The following is a 27,946-nucleotide window of genomic DNA, read 5'->3' as shown; positions in this document are numbered from 1 at the left end:
CACAAGCATTTCACATACATATGTTTTTATATTGCACACATACATATGTTTATATATTTCATCTACTACTATTTACACCTAAAATGTAAAACTTTGGGTTAAAACAGCATGCAGCAGGCACAAGATCATAAAACTGTAAAAAAATAAATAAAAAAAAAGAACACTGGAAGCATGCCCCTTTCCAGAAATAAACAAGTCGCGTAAGGCGAAAATACAACATTTAGTCAAGCTGTTGAACTCACAGAATGAAACTGAACGCAATGCAATTTTTCAGCAAGACTGTATACTCGTCAGTCCACCGCTTGTGGCAAAGGCAGCGAAATTGACAAGAAGAGCGGGGTAGTAGTTGCGCTGAGAAGGATAGCACGCTTTTCTGTACCTCTCTTTGTTTTAACTTTCTGAGCGTGTTTTTAATCCAAACATATCATATCTATATGTTTTTGGAATCAGGAACCGACAAGGAATAAGATGAAAGTGTTTTTAAATTGATTTCGAAAATTTAATTTTGATCACAATTTTTATATTTTTAATTTTCAGAGCTTGTTTTTAATCCAAATATAACATATTTATATGTTTTTGGAATCAGAAAATGATGAAGAATAAGATGAACGTAAATTTGGATCGTTTTATAATTTTTTATTTTTTTTTACTATTTTCAGATTTTTAATGACCAAAGTCATTGATTAATTTTTAAGCCACCAAGCTGAAATGCAATACCGAAGTCCGGCTTTCGTCGAAGATTGCTTTACAAAAATTTCAATCAATTTGATTGAAAAATGAGGGTGTGACAGTGCCGCCTCAACTTTTACAAAAAGCCGGATATGACGTCATCAAAGGTATTTATCGAAAAAAAGACAAAACGTCCGGGGATATCATTCCCAGGAACTCTCATGTAAAATTTCATAAAGATCGGTCCAGTAGTTTGGTCTGAACCGCTCTACACACACATACACCACGACCCTCGTCTCGATTCCCCCTCTATGTTAAAACATTTAGTCAAAACTTGGCTAAATGTAAAAAAGATTAAAAATATGCTATCTTGAGCATTATGAAGATCTCAAGAGGGATTGCAAATGAAAATGCCAGAAATCCATTGGTTTAAAAATCTCAGGTCTGTGCGGATAAAAATAATGTTGGTTGATGTTTGTTTCTTTGTGGGTTTTTGCGTGTGTGTGTGTTAAACTTTCAATGTTATGTCATTTTTAAGACGTGCATGCCTCTGCGAACGCCTACCCAAACCAGGACAATTGGACAATAACCAGTGTTTGTACTACACGGTAAAATAGAAATGTGTGTTGTTTTGTATTAACGACTTAAACATTGTCAGTGAGCAGCGGCAGATGGGACCTGGTATTGGGCCAGCTCTTCGTAGTGTCGTTTGACGGACAAGAGTCGCAGCTCCATCGTGTCCATGGCTTCATCCAGCTTGCCTGTACAGGATACCTCCACGTTGTAGGTGTTGGCCTGGAATCAGAAAAACAAGCAGATTAAAGGTACATGCCTTCTTGAGTGAGGCATAATATTCACCACCTTAGATCTTCTTTTTCTGCATTCTAGGGGCTTTTAAGTGCATGACTGGGTTTTTCCCCCCCGCAATTTGAGCTGCCGTACTCCGTTTTTGGAGGATTCGTGCTGGGTATTTTCGTTTTTCTATAAGAAATCTGAAATGGATTACAGGATCTTTTCTGTGCGTTCTTGGTCTTGTGCTTGCATGTGATAAGGCACTAGCAGGTCTGCACATGAGTTGAGCTGGGAGATTGGGAAAATCTACAACCTTAATCCACGAAATGCGGCTGTGATTCTAGCCCCGGATCTACTGTGCACACAGAAGGCGGACGTCTTAACCACTAGGCTATAGCACCCGTCGATCCACAGATCAGTCCCAGCTTTCACATGAGCATCCTTTCAGTTGGAGTTGGACACAAAAAATCTTGTTCCTAGCTGCTTCCTCGGCATAGTGGGAATGTCTTGCTGAATTCTTGTAGCACATTTACAATTACATAGGTGTTAGTTATGAAATTAACTCCAAATTTCCTCTCTGCATTCGTAGTAAGTAAGTGTCGAAGCAAAAGGAAAGCCTGGACATATCTGTGTTGTTGAACTTGATTGCCTACATGAGAAGGGTGGCACCTTTAAGGTCTAAGAAACAAAGGGAAGTAAGCTTTCTAAATGTAGGCAACAACTGGATGTGAGAGTTATGCCAAACCAATCTCCTGGTACCTGGGAGAATGAGAAGCGGTTGATTTACATGCAAAAACAACTTTCTTCTTTCAAATTATATTGATTTTGCTAACTGGTTTTCTTACAAGATGCCAGTGTGAATTGTTCAATACAGAAGTGAGAGCTATGCGAAACTAATCTCCTAGCGCCTTAGAAGCTTTAAAATACTGTAACAACTGTCATCTTTCAAATTATATTGATGATTCGATGACTTGCACACTCGCTTTCTTACAAGATGCCAGTGTGATTAGTTGAATACAGAAATATATTCACAAAATGAACATTAATACAAACAGATCAGAGTAAAACCAGGAACAAGCAAAAATGACCTATTCTCGGGAAATAAAATATTGAATATATAAAATTATATTGTTGTGGTGTGGCTTTCTTGCATAAGGATGAGGCCAAAGGTGAAGTAAGGACTGGAGAGAGAGAAGAAAAGAAAGAAAATTTAAAACTGGAGAAAAAAACATTTCACTTATGTTACAACTCACGAGCTGTAACGTAGCGAGGAAGATTCGGCAGATCTGGAATATAGGTTTGCCACAGACAATTCGTCGGAAGGGTATCCGCTCGTTCCTTTGCATTCCGTCAATGACCCGGGTGCCGTACGCGTGAATATCAAATGGTTCTCTCTGCTCCTGTTGGAGAAAAAACATTGCAGGGTGAGCAGTAGATAGTTTGTTAGGCCATAGACCAAATAGCCTGGACCGCCAACTCGTCACGTGACCCTTCGAGGTTACGACTCTCGACTTTCAGGGGCGCGTCACGTCCGGTTTGAAAGGCCAGCGATTCGAAGACAGTGAAAAGAAAGCACGCTCCAGTTATTTGTGACAATGGGAGGTGACAATGAACTGGATTTTCCAAAACTCCAAACTAAACTTAACAAAACTCATCGAAAAACATGTTCCATATGCACTTTTGCTGAGTTTATTTTAGCATTTTCAGAACTTACCTCGGCAACTTCGTCCATGTTTACAATCGACACCGGATATGACGTCCCCCTGATTTCTGAAAGGCCATGTAAGCGTAGGTTCCTAAATGCGAGAGGCGCTACCTCGTAATAGAGAGAAAGAGCGGAGAGAGAGCTAGTTTGCGTTCCAGGATAAATGGTCTATGGTTGGGCTCAATAACTGCTGAGGGAGAAAAAAAATTAGAAATCTGGCCAAAGCACCCACATTCTACTTTGACATTTTTATATTTTCCTTGGAATTTATTTAGGGCACGGACATCATAGAATCAATTTTGAAAAGATTAATTGTATTCAACAAGGTAATAGAATGTTATAAATAGTCACAGTTGACATATACTCAAAATTCTCTTTCATTCAGCAACAGTGGAGATTACAAAGTGGAAATTAAATGCGTTCCTGAAATGGTCAAAATGTACTGTGTTTATTAATCAAAGTGTCAAAATTAAACTTACCTCTTCCAGCAATCTTGGAGTTATCTTATCTTCCCACTCTGCCACTCTTTTGGGAAGTTCAGAAAGTTGTGCAAATTTTGCTGCTTGGGCCAAAAAGTTTTCCTGTGGAAAGACCAGTGTGAAACTTTGTAAATACATATAATGGTTTTTATACACGTTCAATAACATACCCTGCTTGATTTTTTCTAATCGTTTTCAGTAAATAGTACTGAAATGAACATTCTAGGTCTTCTGCAGTACTTACATCTATGACTAAGTCAAAATTACTAATGTGAACACAAAACACAGCACGCTCAAATAAATGTTTAAATATATTACAGAAACACAACTTGGCAGCAGACAGTAACACAGCACACACATGTGTGCATGTACAAATACATACATATACACATCACAAAAACATCACACACACATAAACACACATACATACATGCATGCATGTACTAACACACACACACATCATCGTCATCATCACCAATAGCATCTGATATGCTGTCCTGACGAACAGTTCAAACATTAAACAATAAAGACGTCGCAGTAAATTACACACCACATGCTGTCTGACGATATCTTCATAGGATCCATTGCCTCCCGATGATCCTGAAAATCAAAGCAGAAAGTTCAGATCACATACAAAAAAGAACTTCGCAAATTGCGGAAGGAGTTGTCAGACTACAGCTATTTGTTTCTGAATGTGAAATTTGAACTGTAAGTTCTTTGTATCATGACATCTCTCTCTCTCTCTCTCTCTCTCTCTCTGACACACACACACACACACACACACACAAACATGAACGCACAGATACACACAATCAATTCTAAAGCATTTTGCAAAAAAAACTGCATCACTTGCAAGATTCTGACATTTGTCCCGCTAGATAAATGTACCTCTTATATATGGTAATAAAAAGCTAAGACTTGAGTTTATCTTACGATAAAAATGACCAGGCTGTCATTCTCCATTTAGCCCCTTGACAGAATAACGAATCACACTTATGTTCTTACCTAATGAGTTGAGGAACTCTCCGCCGTGTGCCTGTATAGGGGTGTCCTCCAACTGTAGCTGTGGTGGTTCAAAGGGGTCATCATCATCTGCCTCTACATTATCCCCTCCTGTGTTAAAGGAATCATTAACAAAATCATCACTCTGTGGCATTGTATAAGGCATGAACTTATGATGGAAAAAGGAGGAGGAGAGAAAGGAGAGGGAGGCGGATGTAAGAGGGTGTTGGGAATTTGGAGAGAAAGGAAAGCCAAAGAAGCATAGCTATTAAGTAAAGTGCTGTTCACATGGCAGACTTGCAACCTACTTTTGCCCAACTTTCAAGTGATTTTAGTAAGCGCAATAAGAAGTCTGGACAAAATTGCTGACGAGTCATGGCCGAGTACAGCAGTGCTCAACTGAGTTTTGGAGTCGCTGACGAGTTTGGTCCGAATCGTTTCTAAATCGCTGGGGCTGTTCACATGGCAGACTTTTCGCCGATTCGACCTCAACGACTCGGGAGTGATTTTCAAACGACTAAAGTTGGGCAAAAGTTGGTTGCAAGTCTACCATGTGAAGAGCACTTCAGGCTCAGGTGGCGGGTGGATGGTTTTTCAACTGTGTGATGAACAGGTGAATCTGCTTCATAGGGAAGAGAAGATATATTCAAATAGAGATTGAGCACTGAGAAGGTCAGATAGAAAGAGAGTGGTCAGGAGAGCGGCGAGGGAGAAATTGTACCATCTTCAGCATCAGCAGGCCAGTTGTTCTCTTCTGCTTCCTCAACCCCATCATCCACTGGCTCGTACACATCCTGCAGAGCCTGGAACAACCAATCACAGTGCTCGTTACAACAACATACGAGAAAGAAAAAATCGTGGCAAAAATGAAAAAATCAAAAAGAAGCATTGTAAATCACATTTTCTGAAAAAATTTGAACAGTTTATATGAGTGATCACATTAGCCATTTATGAATCTGGTGTTAAAGGCAGAGTAAGCCTCCCGTAAACCATCACAGATACGGTCAGGCTTTTACACACAGTACAAACACCATTTCATTTAAACACTCACCAATTGAGAACATCCTAGGTGCCCTCCGTAAAGAGCGAACAATTTTCAAAGAATTTATTTTTGCGTGGTTTATCTTACCCCTGAGCCATCGTGAACCCGTGTGATCCAGTTTTCCCTTTTCACAATGCAGTCGTCATAGTTAGTCATTTGAATGCGACTCGACGTGAGCTTATCTACAATAGCACGTTTTTTTTATGCACGAAACAACGGCTGTGGTTCACAAGAACTCTAGCGATGGCTTTTGACTGTTGAGAGGAACGGCGATTTGCACTGATAAACCGGCCGTCGTCTGCTACGACCCTTGCGTGACCCTGCTTCCGGGCTTTTCTTTTTTTAAACTTTCACAACTTCGAATTGTTCTGATCTTGTCTTGATGAAAAACGAATTCTTTTATGATAAAAGAATGTTTGTGTAACAAGCTGTCAATTTATTATTTAGATTTTAAAAGTTAGGTCTAGCGCAAAAACGAGGCGCCGTTGTTGTTAACGGAACAAGTCTACGAAAATAAATTCTTTGAAAATGTCTCACGCTCGACAGAAAGCAGCCAGGATGTTCCCGTATGCTTGTACTGTATTTAGACGCTCGGGGAGCTCTGTGATGGTTTACGGGAGGCTTACTGTGCCTTTAATTAATGAGCACACTAATATTCCTGGCTTCTATAGGAACTGAACAAGGTATCACACCAAGCAGTCAAACCAAGACAATGCAAACAGTAACTATACAAGACATTTAAAGAAAGCTCTTCAAGCGAAATACCAAACCGTATATCTGATCAGGTTGCTATGCTTTCCTGTGGTGTTTGCAGGAAAATAAACCTTAGAATACTGATAATTTTTCTTCATCACAATCCCTGTAGAATCCTCTTCCATTAGCAGCACTTTATTGCCGTAAATGTCAGTTTTGTCCCTCACATGGTCAGTTTTAATTGTGAAAAACTTACCTGCTGTTTTTGTTTTTGCCGCTTCAGTTCTTGACGTCTCTTGAACTCCTTCCAAAACAAGTCGTCAAATTCAGGGAAGGTAGGAACCAAAGATGGATTCTTGGGGAACTTGGGTCGATGAGAATATACTAGAACGAGAAAAAACACTGATTCTTTCACAGCGGGCTAGACAAATATGCAACATTTATTATTTCTCCATGCCAAACTGGTAATTCTTCAAAAGTATGAATCCTGGCCGACACACAAACCATTCCTTCTATCATGCCAACCAGGCAAACCAAGTCTAATACACAGTTAATATGTTTTATCAAAGAAAGAATATATATTGACTGGTGTGTATGACCAGTTGCCAATTTTATTTTTAGTCTTTTGAGATTTGTACAAGTAAAATACTGTAAATTTCTGCTAGCCCAATCTCTGGTACATGTACATGTATACGTATGTATATACAGTTTATGTTAACACAAGAACCTAAGGAAAACAAGGGAAGAGAAACAACAGGTTGACTCACGTCTGGTTTGCACAAACTCTGAGATGGGCTGGACTGGGACCTTCTTTGCCGGTGTTTTTCGCTTGCGCTTTTTCGTGCCCGCTTGCTCTGTTCCTGCTGGAACTACGAACGTCTTTCCCGCCTTCAGTTTTTTCTCAGTCAGCTTGCCGTTTGTGTACGGGTCACACAGCGCCCAGTGATCAATCACCTGGAATGTCAAAGATTGGGAATGTGATGCAGTAAACACAGTGAAACCCCCTTTTAAGACCGACCCCCCCCCATTTAAGACTCCCTACCTTTTAAGACCAGGTTTTCTCATAGCCTCGGTAAATTAATCACCATTGCAAGACTTCTTCCTATTTAAGAACTGATTTTTTTAGGTCTAAAAAGGGGGGTTCCACTGTTTAACAACAACCAACTGTTTTAAGAGGGAGGAGACGGTTTAGGTTGACATTTATTGCTTCCATATGATCGGGTATGTATAATCTATGAATGATTTACAGTTTTGCTCAAGTTTCATCCAAAAGTTGACTATTTTTGGTGGTCTCGATTTGAATTTATGGTCAGCTTAATTGGGATGTTGCGAGTTACCCTGAAACTGCATCAAACATATTGCACAGGAAAAAAGGATTACACACACAGATTTACACATACATACACATAACTTTTTCTTTATAGAAAACATCAACTATATCCGATCATGTACAAATAAAAATTCACAATGGATGTGCTTCCAGGATCAAAATTAAAATGGGCTACAGGATCAAAATTAAAATGGGCTACTCACGGGTTTTGGTTTTTGGACAGCAAACTGAACTCTTTTTCTTTCGGAGCGCCTTGGAAGCAATGACTCTTCCTGTAACAAGACACTACTATTCTTTCGGTTGGACAAAAGAATCTTCCACAAGCATAAACATGAAAACTTTCAAACACAGAGTAGGAGGGAGAGGAAAGTACAGAGGGAGACAAAGAGGGATGGAGGGAGAGTGACAGAAGAGAGAGAGTTTTTGCGGCTATAGAGAGTAAGTACATTATAATTCATAAATCAAGAGATTGTGAAGCTGACAAATACAGGTATTTTGGTGATTGTGGTTTCTAAGTATGCCAAAATTCCTCAGACTAGTATAGTATATTATAATTGACAACTTGTATACAAATATAATTCAATCACATCCTGTGTTGTCATTCCTTGTCCATACCATCCTGAAGAAGTCAGCAACAGCTGATGTATGTTGCTGACGTAATACCGATGAAGAAAATACCAAGACTGATTTCTGCTGTGTATTCTCTTGGTTTAAGCCTGTCCCTAATTGGGCGAAGTCGACTACGCATAGTATACTTCGCGAAGCTGGCCGCACGAAGCTTTAGCACTGAGTTTTTGGTAAAAGACTTCGCGTAGTCTTCTCAGGCCTCAATTAAGGACCACCTTTACATTGGGGTGTGCACGTTAAAGATCCCACGATTGACAAAAGGGTCTTTCCCGGCAAAATTGTATAGGCATAGATAAAAAAATGTCCACCAAAATACCCGTGTGACTTGCAATAATAGGCTGTGAAAAATAGGATATGCGCCGAAGTGGCTGCGATCTGCTGGTCGATGTGAATGCGTGATGTATAGTGTAAAAAATTCCATCTCACACGGCATAAATAGATCCCTGCGCCTTGAGTTCGAGTCTGGAGATACGCGCGCGATATAAGACTTCATATAACAATAACAGTAAATTAACTCTGCAACCTCTCCGTTTGATCTTTTTTTACTATATATACACACAGTCAGCTTTTGAGCGTCACACAACACTGGTGTAATGCACTATACCTCTTGTGGTGCTTGGTGACTGTCGTCAGGGGCAGCTTCCATCGGTTGGAACCCGCCATCATCGCCACCATCCACTGTGAAAGAAAATGAACACTGTAGAACTAGAACCCCAAAGGTTTGGATTTACAGATACATGTAACAGTATCATTCAATGATTCATATACCTGTGAAGGAATGCACAGGGGTTATTAATCAAAGTATGTAATGCTTAAAGATAAAGAACACTGATAGTGACATGGTTCACACAAAAACACATTCCTGGGAGATGAGGCGGGCGGGGTGGGGGGGGGGGGGGGAGGGCAGGGTAATGTACTTTGGGAAGAAAAGGTGGGATGGAGTTAGGCACTGAAACATAGGATAAGCACTCATTGTCCTTCCTCTACGCAACCTTTCTTGCAGGGCACACACATACACCAATGTCATTGACAAACATGATGCTTCATGCACACTCACCTACAATCACTGAAGAACTATGTCTCATGCACACACATAGAAACACACACAAGACAACACATACATCACTAAAGAAATATACTATCATCTATACTCATTATTTACCAAGTTATTAGCAGTGACTGGCTGAGATTTCAATTTTAATCTTAAACCTACATCACAAAAACAGATCAGAGATTTTAGGGTAGAAGAACATTTGGATGGAAAATAATTGATCACTCACTGCCACTGGATAAATCAGCCAGGGGAGGTGGGGGAGGCATGTCTATCTGGTTTGACTCAGCGTTATCTGACTTCTCCAAATGATTCCTCTCTGCAACATAACACATCCAAAAAGTTAGTTAGGTAGGAGAAAATCATTATACCCCATAGAATCTTAAAACAAAAACAAACAAACAAACCAACAACAAAAAGATTTGCAGATCGGCCAAAATGATGGCAAAGTTTTTTTGAAAATACGTGTATAAACGAAATGTCCGTATTGTGCTGACTGTTGACATCAAATAACATACCTGCAACAAAAAAAAAGGGCGACTCAGTTGCTTTTAGCTTTCCACTGGGAGGAAGTGACCCCAATGTCCCAGCGATGATGGGACAATAAAGTTATGAAAATGAAAAAGAAAATTTGCCATTGAAAAGGCATTTCAAATCTGACCGTGGTGAGGGTACGGTGTAGAGCAGGCTAGGAGACGGAGTCGAGACTGTAGAAGTGGAAGGTTGGAGTCCATGAAGATTCCACCCTTGGATGGTACGCTGCCGCAGTTCATCTGGAAGTCTGACATATTGCCTAGCACCTCCCCCTTGTGGCTGTGGGAGTGACAATGAGCAACACACAATAAGTTAACTCGGCAACACTAAAGCCTGTCCTTAACTGGGCCAAGTCAACTATGCAAAGTATACTTTGCGATGCTGGCCGCACAGAGCTTAAGCACTGAGTTTTCTGTAAAAAGGACTGGGTGGCCGAGTGGTAACGCACTTGCGCTCGGAAGCGAGAGGTTGTGAGTTCGACCCTGGGTCAGGGCGTTAGCAATTTTCTCCCCCCTTTCCTATCCTAGGTGGTGGATACGCACACACACACACACACACACACACACACACACACACACACAGACGCACCCACGCAAACTAAGAAACAAAAAGAGCATCATAAACAGGTTTACCAGTTAATTTCCCCATCTTCTTTTTCGCCCTCTCCCTGCGCCATCAGACTCATTGGAGTCATAGGATGAACAACAGATTCCTGAAACACAGATCATCAACTGTGCAAGAGACAAATCTGTGTCTGTTAGCAAAACACACCAGGCAAAAATCCGTTCAAGGAAAAATTAGTTTCAAGGAAATAAATAACGCCGGGGGTTCAGGGGTGGTGGTGGTGGGGGTCTGGAGGCAACGCCCCCATAAGCGGAAGCATGTTGGCCTTGTTAATATGAAGTTCCCCCCCCACCCCCCTCTGGTGGAAGATGCATTGTGCATGTAAAGAAAACCACTATTTTGTCCCTCTCACCTGGGTTCAACATTTTCTTTTTACATTTAGTCAAGTTTTGACTAAATGTTTTAACGTAGAGGGGGGAATCGAGACGAGGGTCGTGGTGTATGTGTGTGTGTGTGTGCGTAGAGCGATTGAGAGTAAACTACTGGACCGATCTTTATTAAATTTGACATGAGAGTTCCTGGGTATGACATCCCCGGACGTTTTTTTCGTTTTTTCGATAAATGTCTTTGATGACGTCATATCCGGCTTTTTTTAAAAGTTGAGGCGGCACTGTCACACCCTCATTTTTCAATCAAATTGATTGAAATTTTGGCCAAGCAATCTTCGACGAAGGCCGGGGTTTGGTATTGCATTTCAGCTTGGTGGCTTAAAAATTAATTAATGACTTTGGTCATTAAAAATCTGAAAATTGTAATTAAAATTCTTTTTTTATAAAACGATCCAAATTTACGTTCATCTTATTCTTCATCATTTTCTGATTCCAAAAACATATAAATATGTTATATTCGGATTAAAAACAAGCTCTGAAAATTAAACATATAAAAATTATTATCAAAATCAAATTTCCGAAATCGATTTAAAAACACTTTCATCTTATTCCTTGTCGGTTCTTGATTCCAAAAACATATAGATATGATATGTTTGGATTAAAAACACGCTCAGAAAGTTAAAACGAAGAGAGGTACAGAAAAGCGTGCTATCCTTCTCAGCGCAACTACTACCCCGCTCTTCTTGTCAATTTCACTGCCTTTGTCACGAGCGGTGGACTGACGATGCTACGAGTATACGGTCTTGCTGAAAAATTGCATTGCATTCAGTTTCATTCTGGGAGTTCGACAGCTTGACTAAATGTATTTTCGCCTTACGCAACTTGTTTTTTGTTGCTTTCGTCTGCAAAATCGCGGAGATTTGGATTGCATGTTAATATCAAGTCCAACAACATACCCTCTAAGGCAAAGTCTAATGTCACGGTTTATGGTACAGTGGAACCTCTCTTTGAAGACTCCCCAAAAGTCTGAGAATATCAGGTCTTAAAAAAGAGGCAGTCTAAAAATGGGGGGTTACATTTACTGAGATTATGACAAGACCAACAACCATACAACATGCGTGATGTATTGTGTAAAAAAATTTTTTTTTTTAAATAAATAAATAAATTCCATCTCACACGGCATAAATAAGTCCCTGCGCCTTGAATATGTGCGAGATATAGATTGCATAAAATAAAAAAAAATATAAAAAAAATAAAATAAAAAAATAAATCCCTGCGCTTAGAACTGTACCCACGGAATACGCGCGATATAAGCCTCATATTGATTGATTGATTGACAACACAAATATCCCCCATCATGCTAAAGGGGGATAATCAATAACAAGAAGGGCAAAGCCCATACGACTCACATGCTTTACACATTTTTCCTACCAAAATACATGTGACCTTGACCCAAGGTCAAGGTCATCCAAGGTCATGCAACACAAAGCTGTTAATTCAAGACATAGGAAGTACAATGGTGCTTATTGGCTCTTTCTACCATGAGATATGGTCACTTTTAGTGGTTCACTACCTTATTTTGGTCACATTTCATAAGGGTCAAAGTGACCTTGACCTTCATCATATGTGACCAAATGTGTCTCATGATGAAAGCATAACATGTGCCCCACATAATTTTTAAGTTTGAAACAGTTATCTTCCATAGTTCAGGGTCAAGGTCACTTCAAAATATGTATACAATCCAACTTTGAAGAGCTCCTGTGACCTTGACCTTGAAGCAAGGTAAACCAAACTGGTATCAAAAGATGGGGCTTACTTTGCCCTATATATCATATATAGGTGAGGTATTCAATCTCAAAAACTTCAGAGAAAATGGGAAAAATATGAAAAATAGCTGTTTTTTAGGCAACATTTATGGCCCCTGCGACCTTGACCTTGAAGCAAGGTCAAGATGCTATGTGTGTTTTTTGGGGCCTTGTCATCATACACCATCTTGCCAAATTTGGTACTGATAGACTGAATAGTGTCCAAGAAATATCCAACGTTAAAGTTTTCCGGACGGACGTCCGGACGGACGGACGTCCGGACGGACGGACGGACGACTCGGGTGAGTACATAGACTCACTTTTGCTTCGCATGTGAGTCAAAAACACAAGCCTTATGATCAGTCATATGTACCAAAACTCTTAGAAAACAGGGTCTTTAAAGGGAGGAAGTCTTAAATAGGGGGGGGGGGGGGGGTCTTTATAATAATTATAATAATAATAATAATAATAATAATAATTCTCAGTGAGTACTGGTGTCACATGACTGATGTGAACCAATTGATTGGCTAATGGCGATGCGCTAAAACTGTTAGCGCACTCTTGGAGTGCGCTAACTTTTCCACAGAGCGTATTCTTCCGCCCTTTGCCTATGCGGGACTGTGCTCTCATCCTCAGAATTAATTAATGACATGTAGCTTATATTCTCCACAATACCAAATGACCATAAATTTGGAAGTTTGGAAGACTGACTCGATCGACTCTGTCATACGTAGCAGACTACACAGAAATACGACTACATCAGTTCAGTAAATGAATGGTTTCCGAATTATTATTTCAAGGCAAGAACAATCGTAATCGAAAACGTGTAGGGTTCAGAACGTTCTTACCATATATAAGACTTATTACCAGCCTGCCTCATGCGTGCAGACTCAGTGCAGACTGCAGTGGTTCGATTGCCCAGGTAGCCTAGCAGACGACATAAACCCCGCTCAGCAAATTAACATGTTGGGCAAATGTGAACGAAAAAACGATGGGGATATAATACGTGTAGGGTTCAGAGCATTCTTACCGTTCATATTTAGTATCAGACTCCCCGATGAGTGAAGATACAACACGAGAAATATGCCACATTTATTTTGAAAATGTGCTAACCGTCGAGTCCCGCTTCGAGTCAATTCAAGGGGAGTCACTCCGCACAGTCAATCCGTCGAAGCTCGACTGGAGGTTTCGAATCGCAAATAACGAAGAGCACAGTCCTTTCTCCGAGTTCAAATAAGGTCTCTCTGAAAGATCATCACTGTTCAGATTAACGCTACACTGGAATTTACCAACAGAAATTAAAATGCGTGTGACGAAAGCCCGACACATTTGAGACACCCCACACAAAATTAGATCTTACTGTACACGACCTGACCACACAGTTATGCCTATTCAAATGCGCGTTGCAAAATGTGCGTTTGGAATCTTCTTTTTTCTATGGCGGTACTGACAATATCGTTATTGAAACAATCCCAGTGCACTAAGGGATTTATAGAGCAAATCTCGAAAATAATTATTAAACTCAGCTCTATGCGCTTCGTTCAATAATGAATTTTCTCGATTTGCTCTATAAATCCCTCAGTGCACTGGGATGTCTCAATAACTTAAATAATAATAAATGAACATTTATATACCGCAACATCATAACTTTACAATTATGCTCTTTGCGCTTGACACATCTAAAATTAAAACACAGTTATACAAGCATTTACATCTACATTCATAGTCAACAACGCTTAATTAAAAGCATACACCATCAAACATACATTAAACAATTTTTTAAGGGGGGTTCCATTGTATTCCCTCCTGCAAATAATTAGACAAAAAAGAGACAACTTTTCTTAACTCAGAATCAGTGTCAGATTTCCTTATAAAATTAATTTGTAATTAATTTGATAGCAGATACGCCGTCAGCATGTTCTTACTTTGTCTTGGTCAGCACGAGTAGTCACTTTCTCTTCTTTGGCTTCTTTATTGTCATCCAAGGAGAGAAACTGTAAAGAAAATCAAGCTATTAGAAAATTATACAAGAAAAAGCATGAAAAATAAAATGCAAGTTGAAATTTTTTTTACATAATAAACAGTATAACATTAACAATGTCTGAAGAAAGCAAACACAAGTTTGATAGTATCAATAAGTCTGTGTTCACGTTTTTTTTCATTCGTTAACATGTATCATTCTTTGGAGAGAACGACAGCCCAGAAACACGAAGAAAGTGCTCAAGCTTTCTGCAGAGATCTATCCAACTTGGTCAACAGAAAATCAGGCTTAACAAAAATTGTCAAACTGGGATTAATTATAACCAACATTGCTATTTTGAAAGTGAGAGTGAAAGTAAGACAATTCCAATGCATTCCTTCATGAGTTTACCTCCTCTTTTTCCTCCTCTGGGAACTCGGCGTCTTCATCGTTGCCTTCTGCATCTACTGATGATGGTTTCTGCTGCTTCCTGATCAGATTAGCAAAATGTGTTTGTAATTACATTAGCAGGCTGGAGATCACGAAATTCTATGAAAAAAATAGTCTGAAAGCATTTCCCTCACCCCAATGACATTTTAATTTATTTGAAAAACCGATGCAAAATTCTGCAATTTAAGGATCTTTAGAATGATCACAGGAGATTAAAAATGTTGGAAATAAATTCTAGATTTATAGCCCATTTGCACAAATTCAAACACGTGATCAAAACAAATTACAGATCCATTCTAAAATATACCAAAATATAAATACTGGTAAATAAATGAATACTGTTGACCCTGTACATTGATACAGCCATGTAAATAGACTTACTTTTTGTTGGCGATGATGCCAACAACTTGATACACAAGGGAATAAAGGTACTCCACCTGGAATTGTAAAATAACATTATCAATATCATGTCCCATAATATATAACGTTCATAATATTCCGAAACAAATTTCAGTGAAATCATTCCAATGAATGGCTGAGTATATCTACTATCTAGCCAGCAGACAAACTAAAAGTAATGAGGTTAATGGTTTTATGTTTCTGTAATTTAAACTTGTTTGTTCTCTCACCTTCCCCGCACAACCATATCTATCTTGTTCCTGATCATGTACATTGTGTCTGTGTTCATTGTAAGCCTTCTCCTTTTTTACATTTAGTCAAGTTTTGACTAAATGTTTTAACCTAGAGGGGGGAATCGAGATGAGGGTCGTGGTGTATGTGTGTGTGTGTGTGTGTGTGTAGAGCGATTCAGAGTAAACTACTGGACCGATCTTTATGAAATTTTTCATGAGAGTTCCTGGGTATGATATCCCCAGACTTTTTTTTCATTTTTTCGATAAATGCCTTCGATGACATCATATCCGGCATTTTGTAAAAGTTGAGGCGGCACTGTCACACCCTCATTTTTCAATCAAATTGATTGAAATTTTGGCCAAGCAATCTTCGACGAAGGCCGGACATTGGTATTGCATTTCAGCTTGGAGGCTTAAAAATTAATTAATGACTTTGGTCATTAAAAATCTAAAAATTGTAATTAAAATTATTTTTTTATAAAACGATTCAAAATTACGTTTATCGTATTCTTCATCATTTTCTGATTCCAAAAACATATAAATATGTTATATTCGGATTGGAAACAAGCTCTGAAAATTAAAAATATAAAAATTATGATTAAAATTAAATTTCCGAAATCGATTTGAAAACAATTTCATCTTCCAAAAACATAGATATGATATGTTTGGATTAAAAACACGTTCAGAGAGTTAAAAAGAATAGAGATATAGAAAAGCGTGCTATCCTCCTCAGCGGAACCGCTACCGCGCTTTTCTGGATTGTTCATTTCACTGCCTTTGCCATGAGCGGTGGACAGACGATGCTACGAGTGTACGGTCTTGAGGAAAAAAATGCAATGCGTTCAGTTTCATTCTGTGAGTTCGACTGAGCTTGACTAAATGTTGTATTTTCGCCTTACGCGACTTGTTTTTCTTTCTTGAAGTTCTTCTTTTTACTTAATCATGTTCAATGTATTCATTTTTTTACATTGGAACCCCCCTTGACCTTCAAAAATCTGAGAAAATCAGGTCGTAAAAGGGAGGGAGTCTTAAAATGGAAGTAAATTTACACAGGTTATAAACAAAAGGTCTGAGAAAACAAGGTCTTAAAAAGTAGGGAGTCTTAAATTTGAGGGTCCTTAAAAGGGGGGATTCCATCATACCACTATCTGGAAAATCAGCTACAGCATCAGAGCCGGAAGTGTAATTCACACAATCATGATGACATCATTTATTTGGTTGATACTTTTCTCTTGTTTTGCATGACTTCACGGACAATTCTTTTCGAAAGCAACTACTTTTGTGGATTTTTTAGTTTTTACCTTCTTGCTGTAGACACAGGCTGACCCCTGGATGACCAGAGCAGCTTCAGCAAAATTCATGACTGTTTCACCACAGTTAAAAGTGATAACAATGTGTTCCAACTGAAACAGAACAAGTTCATCTTCAAGCAAAATAAAATCAGAATCACAATAACTCTTTTGTTTAAAACGCTTGATAAAAAAAACAGAAGACACAACACATACATAAATTATAAGAAAATAGTGATACATTGATGCAGTTCAAATTGAATTTTGTTTACAATTTTTTTGTATACAATCAAATGAACACAAATAGGCTCACACAAACAGAGGCATGAGATCGTGAAATAAAATTTTTAAAAAGCCAGCCGCAGCCCCTACGAACATTTGTAGAAGAAAGTATGCAAAATTGTGCAACCTGGGAAACTTTGGTGATTGGAATTGAAAATACTGGATATAAATAAAAATTTAACACATGACGCTCACACTATAAATGTTGCTCTAGAAGGGGAAACAAAAGGGGAAACAAAAGTAAAACGTTTCTTTCTGATGACATTGACAAGGCCTTTTTTTCATTGATTCATTTATTTTTTTATTGAAGAATTCAAGATATTTTTTCCAGTTAGACAGACGTACACAGATTTTATTGGCAAGAAATGATGCCAGCTGTACGTTCCTTAGATGTCAGAAAAGAGTGAATTTCCTCGTAAAGTCTGCTGAACTTAGTTTTGTCATTTTTAATCAAACTTTTTTTCCCCGAAGGGTCAAAAAAGTTTGAGGATCGGTAGGTAAAAAAAGGGTCCGCTGGGGAATTGGAAACTTTGAATTTTATCTCGGTCTTTATAATTTATTTTAAACAAATAATCTTGCAAAATTTTTGCTCACTAGCCGTCACCGCTACTTACGTCATCTAGGTATGAGTCCAGCAGGTTGGCAATGTCAACGTCCCAGTTCTTGGTGAGATTGCGGATAGGCTGTAGGATGTGGCTGAACCTGGCATCCAGGCCAGCTGTCTGCGAAGAGCTTGTCATCTTCTCTCACTCTCAGTCTGATTCTGTGGCAAGAAAAGTGGAGTTGATATTTTTAGATACCGTAACTGTAGTGTAAGTGCATACTCATACTGCATATATGAGAGGACAGCACGTTTCGCCCTGCAGTCCGGACTGACGATCTAACAGCGAACGACAAGAAGAAGAAGATACTACATATGTTCTTTGCTACTGGTCACAAGTGGGGGTCAGCTCACACGGACGCATTTTTCAATACAGTCTGGGGGAGAAACTGGTCACAAAACACCCAGTACATGCCAGAGAGATAGGAGAATCGGCACAATAAAAAAATTTTAAAAAAATCATTCAATAGAAATGGAAATATTAAGATTTACTGTGAAAATGCTAGCAAAAATGGCGTCCAAAAACGGGAACGCACACTTGGTGCGTCTTTGAAGACTTACCTCCCGTTCTGTGTTGTTGATAATAGTCGTGTTTGTGCTGTTTTTGTTGAAATAGTGTATAATAAAACTGATAAAGTTCTTGAAATGTTGCAAATTATTGTTGTCTTTGTGAAATGCGAGAGTGTTCTGAGGCGTAATCTGCATACGGTTGATGTCCCACATACCGTACCCCACTTCGATCAGCGTATCACTCCAAATGAGCTTCATAGTAGAAAAGCAGATACGCTACCAAAACACTGCATAACAGAATCATTGAAATTTACTTCCTGTATAAAATATTGCAATCAAATTTGCTCACGCCGTCCCACATGCAACGCATGTTACCTTCGCCTTCGATTCAAAGTAACTCCACGCTAACTGAATTACCATCGAAACGCAGATAACGAACTGATTCGGAGATTACACGCCACCCATTTATGATATTTTACACACAAATTTCAACTGTGTTGTTTCGCGATAAACAGCCATAAACAAACAAATGTGGCGCCGTCACGTCACTTCGGAAGGAGAAACGCAGGTTACCAAGAGATTGTTTCCGATACCTGTCGGATTAAAATCATCGTTTTTCACGAATGAAGGCTCTTTGGCAGATCTGGTGAGTTGGAAACTGTCTATGAATGTTTCATTTAATGTCAAATGCGTACATTCTTGTCGATATTGTTACCTTTGGGCTCATAAATGAAGTCAATTGTAAGGCTTCTTTTTAAGCCTACTGTCTATATGATACTTACCGAGACAGTACTATTCTTGCACATTATCTATTATAGGCCGAAAAAATTGGACAAAACGCTGAGTGGGTACAATTATCTCCCATAACCATGCGCCACCGTGGATCCCAAGCACTGTCCGAGTGCTTCCCCCTTACAGGATGTAGGTGGCGCGTCCTCTTTCTTTATGAGCTGCAGACCCTCAAAAAGCCCATAACATATCAAGAGGGGAGGCGGGAGGGAAACTCTAATAGTACTGTCTCGGTAAGTATCATATAGACAGTAGGCTTAAAAAGAAGCCTTACAGTCAATATAACACTTACCTCGACAGTACTATTCTTGCACAGAATACCAGAGTGGTGTGAGGGTGATATGTAGAGTATTAAACTCCTTAATCAAAATCACTTAAATCCAAGGATTAAGATACCCAGGCAATTTTCGAACAGTACTACCGTAAAAGAAAATATACCCAAGAAACATATCTTAGACTGACGTGACCATGCTGGCAACCACTGCTGTGTGGTGAACTCAATGTCAAAGTCCAGGCCACTCAAAGCTTGAATACCACTGAGTCTACGGCAAGTGGCTAAAGCGATGAGGAACAATTAGTCTTAAAAATCAGCAACTTGATACTGATGCCTGCCAGGGGTTCAAACTCATTGCTACGCAGGAGTTTGAGGACCAGAAAGACATCCCCCTTGGGAAATGAAACCCGAGGTTTAGACACCGCTGCATTGCTAATACCCGAAAGGACATTAGCGATGAGGGAGGACCTGATCAAGTGTTCAGATCTGCGACCAGTAGCGGCCGCAATCGTGGAAGCGATGGCAGATCTGTATCCAAGAAGAGTCTTAGAAGAAAGACTCTTCTTTTGATACACTTCCACCAGGAAGTTGGCCAAGTCCTGTGTTGAGGGATAAAGCAGCTTTATCCCCTTGGACAAGGCGAAGGTGGCCCAAGCTCTCCAGCGTAAGTCGTAGAGCTGATTAGTTGATCGCCTCTTAGCGTTCAAGGAAAACTCTACTGAACTCTTGTGCAATCCTAGTGCAAGCAGTTTGGAGCGCACAAGAGCCATGCGGTCAAGCACAGACTCTCTGGACGTGGATGAGGGAGGCATGATCGAGGCTCGAGCAGACCTCCCCCGTCCAGATCCAGAGGTAGAGGGTCTACGTGGGTGAGACCGCGAAGATCTGGAAACCACGGAGCTGTTGGCCAGTAAGGCGCGACCAAAATCAGTCTTGGTCGTTCCTGCAGATATTTTGCCAGCACCCTCGGAATCAGAGATGTCGGGGGATAGGCGTAAGCATCGAGGAGCCTCCACAAGAGAGTGAATGCGTCCAAGTGGAACGCATTCATGTCTCGAAAGGGGCTGACGTACCTGGGAAGCCGAGCGCTGAATCGAGTTGCGAACCGATCGATCAGAGGACGGTCCCACCTTGCCCACAGACGCTGTAGAACGTTGTGAGCGATGGTCCATTCTGTGGAGAGAACCTGATCGCCCCGACTGAGAATGTCGGCCAGGGCGTTCAGTTTCCCCGGAACGAACTGGACTGACATCCGGACCTGATTGGTCTGGCACCAGAGCAGAATCTCCTCCGCCAACAGGGAGAGGGACCGAGAATTGGTGCCCCCCTGGTGGCGAAGGTAAGCTAAGCATGTGGTGTTGTTGTCCCCGTTGAAAATCAGAGGGGCCAAGGACAGGCCGAATGGGAGGGCCCGAAACTCGAACACTGTGCCCTCCCAAACGAACCGGAGCAGATGTCGGTACCCCGGGGCCACCAGGATGTGGAAGTAAGCATCCTGGAGGTCCCAGACATGGCCCAATCGTTTGGCCGGATGGCCAACCGGACCGACGAAGGGGTTTCCATCTTGAACTTGCACCTGTGAAGGTACAAGTTCAAGGTGGAGAGGTCCAACACCGGCCTGAACCGGCCGTCCTTTTTGGGGACGGCGAACAGGCGGGAGCAGAACCCCGGAGAAGGCTGAGAAAGGGGGTAGACCGCCTTCTTCTCGACCAACGAGTTCACCTCGTCCTGAAGAGCCTGCCATCTGGCAGGGTCTCGAGGAGGGGGGAACGTCCAGGTTAGAGCGGACAATGGAGGTTGTGACGACAGCGGTAGAGAAAACCCCGACCACACCACCCTCAAGAAAAACTGGTTGGAGACCAGTCTGCCCCACATGCCGCGGGCCCGAAAAAGGGAACCGACGGACGAAAGTGGGGCAACTTGAGGGGGCGTCAACGTAGGGCCGGGACTCACTGAAAATTCTGCTGGCGGGCAGGCGCAGGCTTGCGACCACCCCCCCTGGTGGTGCTGCTTCCCCTTACCTGTCTGAGCACCCTTCGTCTTGCTTGGGAACGCAACAGGCGCCTAAGAGGAGGAAGAAGGAGGCAGTGAAACTGGCTTCTTCTTCTTCTTCTGAGGCTGGGAGCTGGAGGTGACTGTAGCACTTCTCTTACTCCCCGCCGCCGTCGCCGAAGCAGCGAGGCCAACCATCAGAGAATCAGTGTTCCTCTGGCGTGTGGACTCCACCACAGAACGAACAGTGTCCGGATGAAAGAGGGAAGAAGGCTGAGGAAACGTGTTCCTCAGACTCTTCCTCATATCCGGAGGCACTATAGAAGTAGGCAGAAAATGATCACGGAACAGGGCCAATAAAGTGGACCCGTGTTCCAATGGCCAATTCTGCCGCAGACGTCACGCACGATCGCACGGCATGCAAAGCCCGATCCACTCGAACCGTGTCAAGGACCCGAGTGAAATCGGACTCTGCCCGATCGGGAGGGTCCAACAGTGTGGACAGCGTGCTCATCCATGTCAAGGCCTGTGATTGGGCCTCGACTGTGGAAGAAACGGTGGCCTCAAGATTGTGGAACGAAGCAGAGCTCAGTTCCACCTTCTTGACCGAAGGCACCTCCCCAACGAACACATCACCGTCAGCCCCACCCTAAACACTCGAAGTCTGGAAAGGGAGAGTTCGAGAGTCAAAGGGAAAAGGGAGGGACGAAACAGATTGGACACGAGGAAACAGTGGAGGTGCGCCTCCCGAAGGAAAGCATGGCACTGAACCCGCGTCCTCCCGAGGAACATAGGTCGCGTTAGCACGTGAATCTGTACTCCTCAGGCGATGTGCTGCCGCTTCCACCGTGGCACTAAGACTAGGGTGGAACGCGAATTGCCGGCGGACGGATCGTTCATAAAACGAGCCGCCGGCAGACGCGGCGTGAGCCTCCCGCGCCCGGGCCGAAGCGGACTCAAAGGACGAGAGGGCGTCTCAGGGAAGGACGTCCTGAAACTGTTCAAACGTCCTTCTAGTTGTGCGAGGACGAGCCTCCTGCCTCTCGTCCTCAGACCCCGGGTCCAGGTCCCGTGTGTCAACACTAGACGACAGACGCTTAAGAGAGGCATCCGTGACGTCAAGACGCCGCGTGATGTCTGTCATGTACTGTTGGAAAGTACGAAGCATAGCTTCGGAAGTTCCATCAGAAACCGGCAAGGGTAGAGGATCAGTGTTAACCTCAGGGCGACCCTGATCCTCCTCCCTATCGTCCTCCGACTCACTCTCCTCTTCACTTCCCGACAACTCCTCAAAAGCAGGAGTGTAGGGAGCTTGAGGGGGAAGAGCCGAAAGCGATGAAGCAGGCTGTGAAGAAACGCCCACAGAAGCAAGAGGCCGCGAAGACCCCTGCCCCAAAGACGAAACGTCTCCAGCAGCCGAAGGGGGAGAAAAACAACAACCCTGCGACTGTTGGGTCAGCCCAGCCAACGAACCCCCGCCATTTATAGACTGAACAGGAACCCATCGGGTCTGATCAGAAAAGAAATGGTCCGGTCCGGTCGGGGGTGCCGATCCGGTCCGGTAGGGTGGTCCGGTGTTCCGGTCCGGTGCCGGACCATCCGGAGGTCCCGTTCGGCACCGAACCATCGTACCCACAGAAGTGTTCGGGTGGTTAGGTCCGGACGTGGACATACCGTACCATCCGGACCCGTGGTCCGGTATGGTCCGGTTCGGTGCCAGACCATCCAGACCAACAGAGGTGGTCGGGTGGTCCGGCACCGGGCCATCCGGACCCGTAGGTCCGGACCCGTAGGTCCGGTACCATCCGGAGGTCCTGTTCGGCACCGAACCATCCGTACGCACAGAAGTGTTCGGGTGGCTCGGTCCGGGCGTGGACGTACCGTACCATCCGGACCCGTAGGTCCGGTTCGGTGCCAGACCATCCGGACCAACAGAGGTGGTCGGGTGGTCCGGACCGGTCCGGTAGGGTGGTCCGGTCCGGTCCCGTACCATCCGGAGGTCCCGTTCGGCACCGAACCATCCGTACCCACAGAAGTGTTCGGGTGGTTCGGTCCGGACGTGGACACACCGCACCATCCGGACCCGTAAGTCCGGTGGTCCGGTGCCAGACCATCCGGACCAACAGAGGTGGTCGGGTGGTCCGGTCCGGACCGGACCACCGGTCCAGTACCGGACCATCCAGACCCGTAGGTCCGGTCCGGTCCCGTACCATCCGGAGGTCCCGTTCGGCACCGAACCACCCGTACCCACAGAAGTGTTCGGGTGGCTCGGTCCGGACGTGGACATACCGTACCATCCGGACCCGTAGGTCCGGTTCGGTGCCAGACCATCCGGACCAACAGAGGTGGTCGGGTGGTCCGGACCATCCAGACCCGTAGGTCCGGTCCGGTCCCGTACCATCCGGAGGTCCCGTACGGCACCGAACCATCCGTACCCACAGAAGTGTTCGGGTGGTTCGGTCCGGACGTGGACCTACCGTACCATCCGGACCCGTAGGTCCGGTGGTCCGGTATGGTCCGGTTCGGTGACAGACCATCCGGACCAACAGAGGTGGTCGGGTGGTCCGGTTCGGACCGGACCACTGGTCCGGTACCGGACCATCCGAACCCGTAGGTTCGGTCCGGTCCCGTAGCATCCGGAGGTCCCGTTCGGTACCGAACCATCCGTACCCACAGAAGTGTTCGGGTGGCTCGGTCGGACGTGGACATACCGTACCATCCGGACCCGTAGGTCCGGCATGGTCCGGTTCGGTGCCAGACCACCCGGACCAACAGAGGTGGTCGAGTGGTCCGGCCCCGACCGGACCACTGGTCCGGTACCGTACCATCCGGACCCGTAGGTCCGGTGGTCCGGTGTGTTCCGGTTCGGTGCCAGACCACCCAGACCAACAGAGGTGGTCGGGTGGTCCGGTCCCGACCGAACCACTGGTCCCGTACCGTACCATCCGGACCCGTAGGTCCGGGGGTCCGGCAAGGGCCAGAGGTACTGTCCCGCACCGGACCCTAAGGTCCGGTACGGTCCCGTACCATGGGTCCCGTCCGGACCAAACCCGGAGGTCAAGTCCAGTCGGGACCCGTGGGTCCGGTTCGATCCCGACCCGTAAGCCTGGAACGTTCCGGACCCTTGGTCCGGACCATCCGTCACCCGAACACCAGACGCTAAGGAATGGCGTGGGGTCAAGACGGTCCGGTCGGAGGTGTCGGTCTGAGCAACAGAAACAATGTTCCCGTCTCCCTGACCATTCGACAGAAGTACCACGTTCTGTCGAACACCTCCACGTCCAGTAACTAGTCGGCCGGAGCGTCTTAACAAGAGGGACAGCCACCAGTCACACGGACGTCAGAGGGAACCGTAGTAGCAGTGGTCGTAGGCACGAAGCCTGAAACCCCTGCCCCCACAGGACCGCCCTGAACGGGGTCAATTCGCATCCCAACCCCAGCGGGGAGGGAATTCAGCGACCCCGTCATCTCCTCCGATCTCCCCCCCCAAGAGGCCGAAACTACTGTCGAAACAGCAGCAGACGACCCAGCGAGGGAGTTCAGAGGAGGACCCGTGTCCCTCCTGGCTTCCACAGCGGTGGAAACCGAGGAGGGCACAGGAGAGGCACCGGAAAAGGAAGATTTTAATGCCAACTGCACCCGGTGTTCCCAGGCGGTCACCCATCCAAGTACTAACCGGGCCCGACGTTGCTTAACTTCGGTGGTCGGACGAGAACCGGTGTTTTCAACGTGGAATGGCCGTTGGCTGTCAAAACCTGAGTCTCTCCAGTAGCCCCTAGATCGGATTCACCAACCCCCAAAGAGGGTTGGGAATCGACCTGCCCCCGGATTCGAGCCAGGGAGAAGGAAACCTTCCCCCCAGGCTTGAAACCGGGAGGAGCTGAAGCCTGAGACTGAGGGCCGGACAACGGCGTCGAAGGGGGGGAAGCCTGTTCCACTGAAGGAGAAGGAGAAAGAAGCTTTTTCTTTCCCCTCGACCTTCCCCGAACCTTCGACGGCGCAGCCCCGCCCGAAGTCCCAGGCTCAAGCCCAGCCTGTTTGAGCAAGCTCGCATTGAGCTTGCTCAAACAGGCTTTCTCCGCCCTCCCTCGCCGCAAACGCAAAGCGTTTGGGGAGGGAGAGTCGGAGCGCCGAAAGATCCCCTTCTCCGTGCGTAAAACATAACGCTGGGCGCCCGGAGAAGGGTTGCCCCCGGCAGACTCTGGTTCCGTAGAACCAGAGCCCAAAACAGGACGAGACATCCTACCTCGCCCTGTACGTACCCTTAAAGACCGAGAATTAACAAAATTCAAAGAAAATTTAGGTCAATACTCAAGTGAATGCGGCGAAACGAGAAGCAGACGACCGGTCACCACGAAGTAGGACGGGAGGCACGCCGAGTCCGCCACACAAAAACGGAGGCACAAGTTGAAGGAAACACAACGTAGCCTCAAGCCAGAAGTGGAATAACACACAATAATCCAACAGGTGATAGTCCACACAGAAAAGAAGCCTCTTAGTCCAAAATAATCCGGGAGCGTAGCAGAAACACAGCCGGTCTGACACGCGCGAAAAAAGAAAGAGGACGCGCCACCTACATCCTGTAAGGGGGAAGCACTCGGACAGTGCTTGGGATCCACGGTGGCGCATGGTTATGGGAGATAATTGTACCCACTCAGCGTTTTGTCCAATTTTTTCGGCCTATAATAGATAATGTGCAAGAATAGTACTGTCGAGGTAAGTGTTATATTGACGGTCCTGTTTTCCTAAAGTGACTTTTGTCAGCATAGAACTTACTGTGCTTTGATCATTGACTGAGAAGAATCTTCCGATGACACAAGTTAATAATTAAATTTCACTACGCGACTGCAGATCTGCAAGGAAACTTATGGCAGGGAAAATAAGCTTAACTGAAGATGAATAAGCGGAGTAACTGTTCTTCAACGGATTGCTCTCACTGATCTAAATATTTAGATCTTGTCGTCTGCTAGTCTGCTAGTAAGTAGTCTTCGGTCGTGTGAAAGTCACATCTATTTCGACTGTGCGCATCGATCCGTGTAGTGAAATGTTAATCTTTGATGATTTGGCAACATAACTTCGCTACATGTGCTTCGAGTGTATCTCCCCGTTAACCATTTGAAAACGTCTTTTAACAAGACCATGTTTCGACAGCCCAGACGGGGAGGATCCTCGATAGCTCACAGGCCGGGTATATAATGTTTTCCGCCATTTTTTTTAAAGAATCCTTTCAAATTTACTATTCCAAAAGTACCCTATGACACGACTCGAGTGGCAAAAAACATTCTCTGCAATTCCTGTCTCAGTCCGTGCAGCCGTTTCGGATCCTATCGTCATCATACAAACATACACAGACACACAAGAACCAGCTTTAAAAGTTAGATTATGTAAGAACCATGTGATTCGTGAACCAGTGATGTTTTCTTATGTACATCAGATACTACAGTATTTCTGCTTTATGAAAAGCTATATTTCAAAAACAAAACTAGAGATTTGAATTTTGACCACTTTTCCCCCTTTCTGTCACCAGTACTGAAGAACAACTCATATACAAAAGATTTAGTTGAGGTCACACACAAAAAACAAACACACAATGAAAGTGGTTCTAGTATGACAGAAGAATGGGACTGATTGAGTGAATCTTTGAGACTCCAAAGCGAAATATCAATCGCTCCCCAGAGAGAGAGAGAGAGAGAGAGAGAGAGAGACAGAGACAGAGACAGAGACAGAGAGAGAGAGACTCAGTCAGAGTCAGAGAGAGGGAGGGAGAGAGAGACTCAGTCAAAGAGTTCGAGAGGGAGATCCGGTGTGACGTTTTCATCTTTCGCCGTGTTGATATTTCGCTTCTCGGCCTCGTTGATCTTGTATAAACTCTACACTGAACAAAAAAAACACCCTTCGATAGTACCGATGAGCGACCTTGTGTACCTTACATTCATGGGGCCAAATGTGTCCAACCAATTTGTTTTATTTAACTTAGAAATTTGATTCATCCTAAAATGTTTTCCTTCTTACTCAAGGGACGTAACCACTCAGTACACGTTTTCGAAGAATTCGATTTTGGGGGTGAAATCTATTAAATTTTACCACAAATTTTCTTCACATGCAAGAAACTGACATGCTTTTCGTCCATAACCGGCGACGGTACTGGTCGACTCTAAGTTTCAGTGACAAATCCATGGTCTTTATCATTAATATCGAATAAAAAGTTAACACACCAAATGCGTTGATGATCTCGATCCCCTGCTTCCTCAAAAATTAGAACCACGTTTGATTGCCATAGAAGTTCATAACAGGCCGCTCAATTTGTAATCATTGAGACCGCGTCAGTGATTTGTCAAGACGAACAATCTTGACCAATCAGTAGCAATGATACAAAAGCAGGCCTGTAAAATGGTTTCCCTCCATTATTGCGCTATTTTAATTTTTGTCCGGACAGAAACCTGTAAAATGCTTTCCAGTTTGTTTAAATATCAACGAATGATTAG

General features: G+C 43.7%; 1 protein-coding gene and 1 non-coding gene across 2 annotated transcripts; both read right to left on the bottom strand.

Moving 5' to 3' along the window:
• Positions 1-8: 8 nt before the first annotated feature.
• Positions 9-27,794, bottom strand: LOC138971242 (condensin-2 complex subunit H2-like). Its single transcript, XM_070343933.1, has 19 exons — positions 27,677-27,794; positions 17,910-18,058; positions 17,026-17,127; positions 15,474-15,529; positions 15,054-15,132; positions 14,608-14,676; positions 10,557-10,636; positions 10,052-10,203; positions 9,620-9,709; positions 8,944-9,017; positions 7,916-7,984; positions 7,150-7,336; positions 6,639-6,766; positions 5,369-5,450; positions 4,651-4,758; positions 4,196-4,245; positions 3,646-3,747; positions 2,715-2,861; positions 9-1,464 (listed from the first exon to the last, which is right to left on the bottom strand). The coding sequence occupies exons 2-19, from the start codon at positions 18,033-18,035 to the stop codon at positions 1,324-1,326; spliced, it is 1,842 nt and encodes a 613-aa protein (XP_070200034.1). The 5' UTR covers positions 18,036-18,058; positions 27,677-27,794; the 3' UTR covers positions 9-1,323.
• LOC138972073 (5S ribosomal RNA) lies at positions 25,089-25,207 on the bottom strand. Its single transcript, XR_011457451.1, has one exon. It is a non-coding gene; the product is annotated as a 5S ribosomal RNA (ribosomal RNA).
• Positions 27,795-27,946: the final 152 nt, after the last annotated feature.

The sequence above is a fragment of the Littorina saxatilis genome, linkage group LG7 (genome assembly GCF_037325665.1).
Source record: "Littorina saxatilis isolate snail1 linkage group LG7, US_GU_Lsax_2.0, whole genome shotgun sequence".
Classification (NCBI taxonomy): Eukaryota; Metazoa; Mollusca; class Gastropoda; order Littorinimorpha; family Littorinidae; genus Littorina; species Littorina saxatilis.
Note: the sequence above shows the minus strand (reverse complement) of the source record. Positions and strands in the feature narration are given on the sequence as shown.

What these genes read in the sequence shown, in the direction of transcription:
- LOC138971242 (XM_070343933.1), bottom strand. Translation starts at nt 18,035, where the DNA reads ATGACAAGCTCTTCGCAGACAGCTGGCCTGGATGCCAGGTTCAGCCAC. An exon ending in TACACCGTACCCTCACCACG is followed by an intron (nt 9,710 to 10,051) that starts GTCAGATTTGAA and finishes GTTATGTTGCAG; the next exon opens with AGAGGAATCATTTGGAGAAG. An exon ending in GTCACCAAGCACCACAAGAG is followed by an intron (nt 7,985 to 8,943) that starts GTATAGTGCATT and finishes GTCTTGTTACAG; the next exon opens with GAAGAGTCATTGCTTCCAAG.